Here is a 10,408-nt window from a genome sequence, read left to right on the forward strand (position 1 = left end):
TCTTATATTTCTGCAACATTAGTATAGTTTAGCAACAGATCAGCAATGAAGAAACTGCCCTTTGTCAGCAAGCTTGATTGCACAACCTAGTCATGCCTGTAACATTTTGCTTACTGCAGGCTGTAACCATGTCTTAAGATAGAACATCCTGTGGCCCACTTCCTGTACTGTAAACAACTGTGCTAACTGCAAAACCACGAAAGAGGGGACGGGAGAAAGGGTCGCATGTATGTCATCATTACTATAAAAGAAATGTGTAACCATAGTTCAGGGCTTCTGGCTCTTTGGAAACGATTCCAGCCTTAAGCCCGCGCGTTAAATAAAGAAACTCTCATTTTCCTTCACTCCGTGGTCTCTCTGACTTTGATTTCTGCTACATAAATGGTGCCGTGACTCGGATGTGGCAGCTCTAAGCCAGACAGGTGGCACTTGCCTGCTCTTCTTCGCCGCACCAGGAGGGAGACCTCGGCGCACATTTTCCCTTCTTGGCGCCACCGACCTTTTTGTCGGGTGAACGGGAGACCGCTTGCGCTGGGATCTCCTGAACGGCTGTGAGCATCAAGGGAACCCCTGCGAGCGGAGAAAGGAATTTGAGCCCTGCCTGTATCGCAGCTGAAATTGCGTTGAAACCCACATTGGAAGCCTTCAGGAAAAGGCAAGTATATGAGAAAAGAGGGCCCCGCCTTTAGGGAGAAAGGCCACTGGGCAGAAAAAAAGAGGGCCCCGCCTTATGAAAAAGGTCAGTGTTGGTGGTATACGTATACAAAAGAACCTACTCCTTGCGAGTAGAAGGGGGGCCTGATCACACCCCCGAGTGGGCGCCAGTACCCAGCACGCCAGTACTCAAGTACTCAGTAGGAAGCTGGGGAAGCCGTTTTTCGCTCTGGTACAAAGTGGGAAAAGTGGGTGGCAGGGACATATGGATGTAGTGGAGAGAATGATGACTGTGTGAGTGGCTACTGCGGTTTCTGAAGCATACCGTTGACCGTCCGGGTGCCCAGGCCAGTAGCAAAGTGCGTGGTGTATAAAATCCTCTTGTGTCGGCCAGTGAGACCCCTTACTCACTGACCAATCCCTATTCCCTAATTGTGTCTGTTTTCAATTTAGGAGGGAGGATATGGGTGGAGGGGGAAGCAAACCTTGCACCCCCTTGGGATGTATGTTAAAGAATTTTAAGAAGGGTTTCAGTGGAGATTATGGTGACCCCCCCATGACTCCACAACGGTTGCGAACCTTGTGTGAAATAGAGTGGCCGTCTTTTGGTGTGGGATGGCCCACTGAAGGCTCTTTAGATCTTAGCTCAATTAGTCGTGTATATGCCATTGTGGTAGGGGAGCCTGGGCATCCAGACCAATTTCCCTACATTGACTCATGGGATTCTGTGGTCCGCACCTCTCCCCCCTGGCTTAAGAAATGCTTAGAAACCCAGGCCAAAATTTTAGTGCTTAGAAAGGAAAAGATAGCCAATAAAATGCAACCAGTGTTAGACGCCCCAAATGAAGACTTAACAGAGCTAACGGCGTTGCCACCCGCCTATGCCCCACTCCCACCGCGGGCCCATGTCACCGTGAGGCCGCCGCGTCAAAACACAGGAGTTCCTGAGCCTATGTCGTCTCCCCGGCCTCCCCGCAGAAACCGTACCATAGCCCCACGTTTTGATTTGGAACTGTCACCATCGGCTTCAAGCCTAGCAGGCAATAATTCGCCGCTTTCAACTACTGCCCCCAACTCCCCCATGATGCCTGCAGAGACGTCTATTTCTGTAGGGTCTGAAGGTTCTCTTTTATCGCCTCAAACAGCGTTAAGTAAGGAAACTGAAGAACTGGAAAGTTTAAGGAATTGGGCTGCAGATTTAGTAAAATCAGCAAATGCCCTTAAGAAAAGATGTTTGTTCCAACAAAGTGACGAAGAGAGCTCACCTACTGTTCGTCAGTCGGAAAACGAAGCTCAACTTTTATTTCCCCTGAGGCAAGTAACCCAGATGGTGCATAACCCGGACCCAGAGGCAGAGGCGCATTATATTCCAGTTCAAGCTTATACCTATGCGCCTTTTACAACCTCAGACTTATTAAATTGGAAAACCCATTATGCCTCCTATACTACAAAACCTCATGAGTTAGTAGAGCTATGCTCTAGTATTATGGCCTCGCATATGCCCAATTGGCAAGATTGCCAACAGCTTCTATTGACATTATTCACCACAGAAGAAAGGCGACGAATCCATCAACAGGTAGAGCGTATCGCCTTAGAAAGGGCTCCTGAAAACCATGTAAACCCCCAAGGATGGATGAAAGAAAGAGTGCCCTTAGAGAATCCCCATTGGGATCCAAATACCCCTGCGGGATTAGAGCGTCTTACCCAGTATCAAACCCTGCTGTTGCAGGCTATGAGGGCGGGTATGAAGAAGTCTATAAATATGACCAAAGTCTCCGAAGTGCTGCAAGGCGCAACCGAAGCCCCTGGAGAGTATTTAGAACGCCTCTTAGATGCATATCGCCAGTATACCCCCCTCGACCCCGAAGCCCCAGATAACCTGAAGGTAGTCAACATGGCTTTCGTAGCCCAAAGTTACAAGGACATCCGGAAAAAGCTTCAAAAGTTGACTGGGTTTGCAGGAAAAAATTTGACAGAACTCTTAGAAGTTGCTCAGAAAGTATATGTGAATCGAGACCAAGAAGAAAAGAAAGAGAAAGAGAAGAGAATGGTTAAAAAGGCAGAACTACTAGCTGCAGCACTAGTAGGGCCACAAACTGGAGAAAGAGGCAGGGGAAGAGGCAGAGGGCAAAGAGGACGTGGAAGAGGAAGAAGAGAACTTTTGAGGAGAAATCAGTGTGCACAGTGTGGAAAAGATGGACATTGGTGGCGTGAGTGTCAAGGTGGACCATCAATGTACCAAGAAGGGAATCAAGGAGAATACCAAGGGCGAGCAGGGGGGCAGCCAAGCTGGCAGCCTAATAATTGGCAGAGGCAAGGAGAGTCCACAGAGAGATATGAGATGAATCCTTTCACGGGGATGGCCGTGACAGAAAGTCTCGAATAGGACAGACCGGGCCCCCTTCATCTTGGCCCCGGGGAGCCCTTGGTCACCGCCACTGTTGGGGGCCAAAATATTAATTTTATGATAGACACCGGAGCGGCCTCCTCTGTAATAACCTACCCAGTGGCACCCCTCACCCATCAAAAGGTACGAGTAGTAGGGGCGACTGGAGTAGTAGAGGAAAGGCATTTGTTACAACAAAGGACTTGTCAGCTTGGGAGCCATATAGTAAAGCATCAGTTTTTATATCTGCCCGAGTGTCCAATGCCATTATTAGGACGAGATTTGTTATCAAAATTAAGGGCCCAAATATCCTTTGAAGAAGACGGAACAGCGACTGTAGCCTTTCGGCAGCCTCAGAAGGGCAAGCTTTTGACACTCACTTATCCGCAAGAGGAAGAGTGGAGACTACATTGGACCATGCCAGTTCTTGATGAAGAGCCATGGCAAGCCTTTCAGGTGCCTGGAGTATGGGCGGAAGATAACCCTCCAGGAATGGCCAGATGTGTGCCTCCAGTTGTAGTTGAGTTAAAACCAGGAGCAATACCAGTACATATGCGACAGTATCCACTGCCACGCCAGGCGATACTAGGAATACAGAAGCACCTAGATCGTCTACTAAAATATGGGATACTCCGAGAATGTCAGTCACCGTGGAATACACCCCTTCTGCCAGTGAAGAAGCCCGGCACTGAAGAATACCGTCCAGTGCAAGACCTGAGGATGGTCAACCAAGCAACCGTGACAATACATCCAGTCGTCCCAAATCCCTATGTCTTGCTAGGATTAATTCCATCCGAAGCTACTCATTTTACTATTTTAGACCTGAAAGATGCTTTCTTCTGCATCCGACTGGCCCCCACAAGTCAAGCTATCTTTGCATTTCAGTGGGAAGATCAACTGACAGGGAGAAAAACCCAATTAACTTGGTGTCGTTTACCACAAGGTTTTAAAAACTCCCCTACGTTGTTTGGGACTGCCCTAAGTCAAGACCTTCAAAATTTCCATTCGGAACCGGGAAAAAGAGTTCTGTTGCAGTACGTAGATGATTTGCTTCTTGCAGCATCATCGGAACTTGAGTGTTGGCAAGGGACACGAGAATTGTTACACCTTTTGTGGGAACGGGGATACAAAGTGTCCCGGAAAAAGGCGCAGCTATGTAAAACCCAGGTGCGATATCTAGGGTTTATAGTGTCTCAACATCAGCGACAATTGGGCCCCGAACGAAAAGAGACTGTGTGTGCCTTGCCTGAGCCGGCCACTAGAAAACAAGTGCGAGAATTTCTGGGGGCCGCTGGATTTGGATTCCTAACTTCGCTGTCATGTGCAAGCCCTTGTATGAAGCTACTAAAGGCCCCGAGACGGCACCGTTTCAGTGGGAAGAGTCCCAGAAAAAAGCTTTCAAAAATATTAAAACAGCACTACTCCAAGCGCCAGCTCTAGGACTGCCTGATGTGACTAAGCCTTTTCTACTGTATGTGCACGAGCGAGACAATGTAGCTGTAGGAGTACTAACACAGCAGCTAGGCTCCTGGCAGCGACCTGTTGCATATTTATCTAAGCAATTAGACCCGGTCGCAAAAGGCTGGCCAGCATGTTTAAAGGCCATTGCAGCAACAGCCCTCTTAGTCCAAGAAGCAGATAAATTATCAATGGGACAAAAATTAACTGTTCGAGTTCCACATGCAGTACTCACTCTGATGGAATACAAGGGGAATTATTGGTTCACCAATGAGCGCATGACCAAATACCAAGCCATGCTCTGTGAGAACCCGCGTATCAAGTTAGAAGTGTCATCCAACTTAAATCCAGCTACGTTACTACCAATAGCGCCAGGAAGTCAGCCCGAACACGACTGCATCAAAACTATGGATGAAGTTTACTCCAGCCGTCCAGACTTGCGTGATAGTCCTTGGCCACACCCAGATGTCACTTATTTTACCGATGGAAGCAGTTTTGTCCAAAATGGAAAAAGGTATGCCGGCTATGCAATAGTAACAAACGACAAAGTCATTGAGGCCAATCCCTTGCCTGTAGGAACCTCAGCCCAAAGAGCAGAATTAATTGCTCTTATTCGAGCTCTCACATTAGCCGCTAGACTTACCGTCAATATTTACACGGACTCCAAGTATGCCTTCACTACCCTCCACGCCCATGGAGCATTGTATCGTGAAAAAGGATTAATAAATTCAGTTGGCCAAGGTCTCAAAAACGTTGCAGAAATATCTGCTTTATTAGATGCTGTATGGCACCCTAAACAAGTAGCGGTAATGCATTGCCGCGGACATCAAAAAGGGACCAGCGATGTAGCAAAAGGAAATAGATGGGCAGATCAAGTAGCGAAACAAGCTGCCCTCCAAAAGGGACAAAATATAAAAAGAGAAGAAGTAACAGTCATAGCAACTCCGCTGTTCCAAGTCAACTTGGCGGATATGTGTCCAGCATATACTCCAAAAGAAGATCAGATGGCTGTTAATTCCCTCCAAGCAAAAAAAACAGCCAAAAAGTGGTGGGAGTTGCCAGATGGACGAATCTATGTACCTCATCGGCTCGCTTGGAGTATTGTACAAATGGCACACAAAGCTACTCATCTAGGAAAAACTGCCCTGGCAGCCTTGCTACAGAAGCAAGTTTACATCAATGGCATGCACGGCCTTGCCAATTCAGCGTCTGCGCGATGTGTAGAATGTTCCAAAAATAATCCAAGACAAGGAAAAGGGCCTCCACCAGGAATTCAGCAATATGGTTCTCTCCCTTTTGAAGCCCTAGTGGTCGATTTCACCGACATGCCCAAAGCAGGACATTATCGCCACTTATTAGTTTTTGTATGTACTTATACCAAATGAGTAGAAGCCTATCCCACCCGGACTGAAAAAGCTAGAGAAGTTATAAGGGCCTTAATGAGGGACATTATCCCTAGACATGGCCTACCTCTATTCATTGGATCTGATAATGGTCCTGCTTTTATTGACAAAATATTACAAAAAATTAACTCGTTACTTGGCATTCAATGGAAACTCCATTGTGCTTACCGTCCGCAAAGTTCTGGACAAGTAGAGAGGATGAATCGAACCCTTAAGACCCACTTAGCCAAGTTATGTCAAGAAACTAAGAGAAAATAGACAGAAATGTTGCCCTTAGCTCTGTTTAGAATTCGCTGTACCCCTCACAAAATTACTGGTTTGTCCCCTTTTGAGTTAATGTACGGCAGGCCTCCTCAAATATTAGTTGGGTTAAGAGGAGACCTACAAGAACTAGCGAATGTCAGTCTAAGGCAAGAAATTCAAGCACTGGGCAAAGTTCTCCAAGATCAACGCCGGTTTATCTTGGAGAACCGACCCCCAATTCCCATTACAGAAATTCATCCCTTCCAACCAGGGGACGAGGTGTGGATCAAAGAATGGAGAGATGACCCTCTGATTCCCAAATGGAAAGGACCAAATACTGTTATACTTTCCACCCCTACAGCTGTAAAAGTAGCTAGAATTAAGCCCTGGATACACTGGACGCGAGTCAAGAGGGCAAGGGAGGGGGAATGGACTATAAACAGGAATCCTGAAAATCCTTTAAAGATCACTTTGAAAAAACAGTAAGAAGATTCAGACTAGACCCTACTGTGGACACACCGGGAGACTGTCCACCCAGCGTACGGTCAGATCTGCAACTGGAGAATTGAAAAAGGGGACTAGGCCTTACTGCAGCTAACCAGGAAATTAGCTGTCCAGCGTACGGTCAGATCCCAAGAAGATCAAGTATGGGTGCTGCTAAGCTAGTAATATTAGTAATAGTAAATTATGTTTCTCTAACAGCATGTAAAAAAGGGGGACCTGGTGTAGATAAAAGAGAGGTTCTAGAAAGTGATGTCCCAAATTTCTTGCCTGATATAAAAGAGAAAAAGAAATTCCCACAAGGTGGTGTCTTTAAAGAAGAAGGTCTGCCCCAAAAATTAGCTGAAAACTATTGGCTACACTTAGCTAACATCACTGGAATCACCCACTTCTGCCTCCCAAAGAACCTACCCACCAGTAAGCTCATTAGCACATGTCTAATACCTGTCTGTAGACAACCTGATAAAATAGAAATTAGGGGTTATACTACAGATTTGTCTTATTCTCATAATCCTTCATGGGGTACTGTCTCAAAAACTCTACCCCCTGCAGAGTTCTATTTAAACACCCCTATTGTCGCCGCTACAAATGCTACGTGTGCACGAATGATTAATTGTAAAAAAAGATATAAAATTGTCCCTGGTCCATCCATAAATTGCAAAACAGTTCAGGATATTCCCTTTAATTTTGCACATGTACTTTTACCTGATGGATGGTTTTGGACCTGTGGTTCCCGTACGTGGTCATTTATTCCAGCCAACTTGTCCGACAGCCAACCATGTTGCCTCAGTCGCCTAGCCCCTTTTCTTCCCCCGTGGCCGATAAAGAAAGCCCATCACCGACAACGTCGAGCTTTAAAGCTGACTGAAGATTGTAATAGCCATTTGCGACTTTACTCCGATTCAGAAAAGCTGGCATTAGCAATATCATTAGTTGGGATTGGGGGGCTAGCCTTAAAAAATGGTCTAGAGGTTAACCGGTTGGCCTGTGCCATGGCAAAAAGTATAAACGCCACCTCACAAGCTCTGTCCTTGCTCAATAAAGAATTCCATGACCTAAGAGGTGCCGTGCTAGAAAACAGGGCTGATATAGATTACCTCTACCTCCTTCATCATTTAGGTTGTGAAACCCATCAGAACCTCTGTTGTTTCAATTTATCTGACAATAGCAATGCTATAGATAAACAAATCAACAGACTGCACCAAATTGTGGCCGATATCACAATAGGGAAAAATGATTGGCTTGATTGGCTGACCTCTTGGATTCCAAATCTTAATTGGCTCAAGGCGGCATTTGTTCTAATTCTGCCTGTAGTGTTAATGGGAATACTGTTATGTCTCTGTACCCCCTGGTTTATACGTTGCCTAAAAAATATGCTGAATGCCTTAACCTCAAAGACTGCTGCCCGCTATACGCTGTTAGCACTGCAAGATATAAAATAACCTAGGTTGCTGAGAAATGCTATAATTGTAAGGAAAATTATGCATTTAAGGGGGGAATGTAGTAGCCATATTTAAGGCCAGACTGAGGGGTCTTATATTTCTGCAACGTTAGTATAGTTTAGCAACAGATCAGCAATGAAGAAACTGCCCTTTGTCAGCAAGCTTGATTGCACAACCTAGTCATGCCTGTAACATTTTGCTTACTGCAGGCTGTAACCATGTCTTAAGATAGAACATCCTGTGGCCCACTTCCTGTACTGTAAACAACTGTGCTAACTGCAAAACCACGAAAGAGGGGACGGGAGAAAGGGTCGCATGTATGTCATCATTACTATAAAAGAAATGTGTAACCATAGTTCAGGGCTTCTGGCTCTTTGGAAACGATTCCAGCCTTAAGCCCGCGCGTTAAATAAAGAAACTCTCATTTTCCTTCACTCCGTGGTCTCTCTGACTTTGATTTCTGCTACAAGGGTGCAAGGTCCTTAGAGTGCCCAAATGATGGAGGCCTCCAGGATCAAAGGCCTCTGTCCATCCTGTGCCCTGGTGGACTCTTGCCAGTAAGGCAAGAGGACCAACAGAGGCTTTTTTAGCCTCTCTGTTCTCCAATACAGCATTATTATTAATTTTGTTAGACAGGCTGCTGAATCCATCTCACGCACTCACTCTGCCAGGGATAGGGGCTGAGAGGCCTTTGGATCCAATGGATCCACTGGGTCCTCCACACCCACTGGCCCCACCCCAAACACATCAATTTCCTCCCTTCCTGAGGTTGGAGTCTCAACCTCAGGAAAGGAAGCCACCATGCAGCTTTCTGTGGTAGCTGGGAGGGGCTTGGGGGTGGGGGAGGTCTTCAGAGTCAGAGCTCTGTCTCTGGCCCCGGGGTGGGGGAGATCTGCTGCATCTTATGGCCCCTCAGATACTGTGTAAAGGTATAGAATTACACTCTTAAGCATTCAGAAGAACTGGCTTCAGGAATGGGAATATTCCATAGAATGTATTAAAAGATAATTCTGTTGTATTTTACACTAATTAAATACGATATTTAATTTCATATGGTGATATTTCAACAAAGCTCCAATTCCCATTGCTGGACAAAAGTCACACCACCAGTTCAGAATACCAGGGTTGAGAGGCAGAAATGGCATGACTCCAAAATCACTGAATTCAGTCAGTTGCCCACATCTCTGCCTTTTGATGGGACTAAAGGCTTGAGAAAGTCCTGAGCTTCCCCACAGCTAGGGGAGATGACTGGAGATCAAGTCAGCAGCAGATGCTCCTTCACTATACCATCACTAAGGCCACAAGGGCAAGTGGCAACTTCGCAACTCACTAATATTACGGTGGCTCCAGGTTTTGAAGGCCTGTGGCATGACACTTTCAATGAGCCCCTTCCTTAAGTGAATCTACCTTATCAGCGCCATTGTCACCAGTTGTTCTTGCTCCTGATCTTCTTTCTCATCATTGCTACCACTTGTTTGCTTCCAGACAGAAAGCCAATGAGCAAGTAGGGAGTGGTATCTACTGATCCTCCTTCTCACTGTCTGGGCCAGAGCGAGAGACAGGTGTACAAGCAGGTCAGGAGCAAGTCCAAGAGCTGTTGTCAGTGGGCCGTCTGCAAGTGCCCGACCCCGCCTACCTTTGATGCTGGGCCTGCTTACAGCTTACTTCTAAGAAGCCAAGCACCATAAAGAAGGTATCCAAGAGGTATCTGCTGGAACTCATGATCGCAGATAAGCTCTCTCTAGGTTCTAGGAACAAACTGCCCTGCACTCACAAGAAAGGCTGGCTGCATACAGCAGTCAGTGGCTCACTGCTTGGTTGTGGATCTGATGGATTTGCTGTAGCTGATCCAGCCACAACTAGGGATGGGTGAGGATTTTGTTTGGTTTATTCTGTATAAGAACTTACCAAAATTTGTCAATTTCTTTATGAATGGGATGGAAAGAATTTGAGATTTAAAAGAAGAAGAAGAAAAGGAATGTGGGAGGAAGCAAAAGTGACATTTGTCCACCCCTACCTAGGACATGTTTATAACCCACTTTATTTCCTCATGTAAGGAACCCAAGGAGGCTTACATGATCCTCTTCCTCTCCATTTTATCCTCACAACAACCTTGTGAGGCAGGTTAGACTGAGAGTTAGTGACTGGCATAAAGTCACCTGTGAGCTTCATAGCTAAGTGGGGACTAGAACCTGAATCCTCTGTGTCCCAGGATCCCCTGAGTCCCAGTCCAAGACTCTAAGCACTACACCACACAGGCTCTCATGATTCTGTGCTTTTATTACTGCCAGTTTTTATCTGCTGTTTAATGCTTTTTATTT

General features: G+C 46.2%; 1 protein-coding gene across 1 annotated transcript; it reads left to right on the forward strand.

The window, feature by feature from the left end:
- Nucleotides 1–1,210: 1,210 nt before the first annotated feature.
- LOC146355000 (uncharacterized) lies at nt 1,211–9,775 on the forward strand. The gene is given in 4 exon segments (XM_084829834.1): nt 1,211–2,737; nt 3,077–4,334; nt 4,337–5,862; nt 9,638–9,775. Coding segments are annotated over 4 exon segments (4,449 nt in total).
- The last annotated feature ends 633 nt before the right edge of the window (nt 9,776–10,408 follow it).

Source organism: Heloderma suspectum, chromosome 2 (assembly GCF_057233095.1).
Source record: "Heloderma suspectum isolate Gila_16-S chromosome 2, 16-S_ref, whole genome shotgun sequence".
Lineage (NCBI taxonomy): Eukaryota > Metazoa > Chordata > Lepidosauria > Squamata > Helodermatidae > Heloderma > Heloderma suspectum.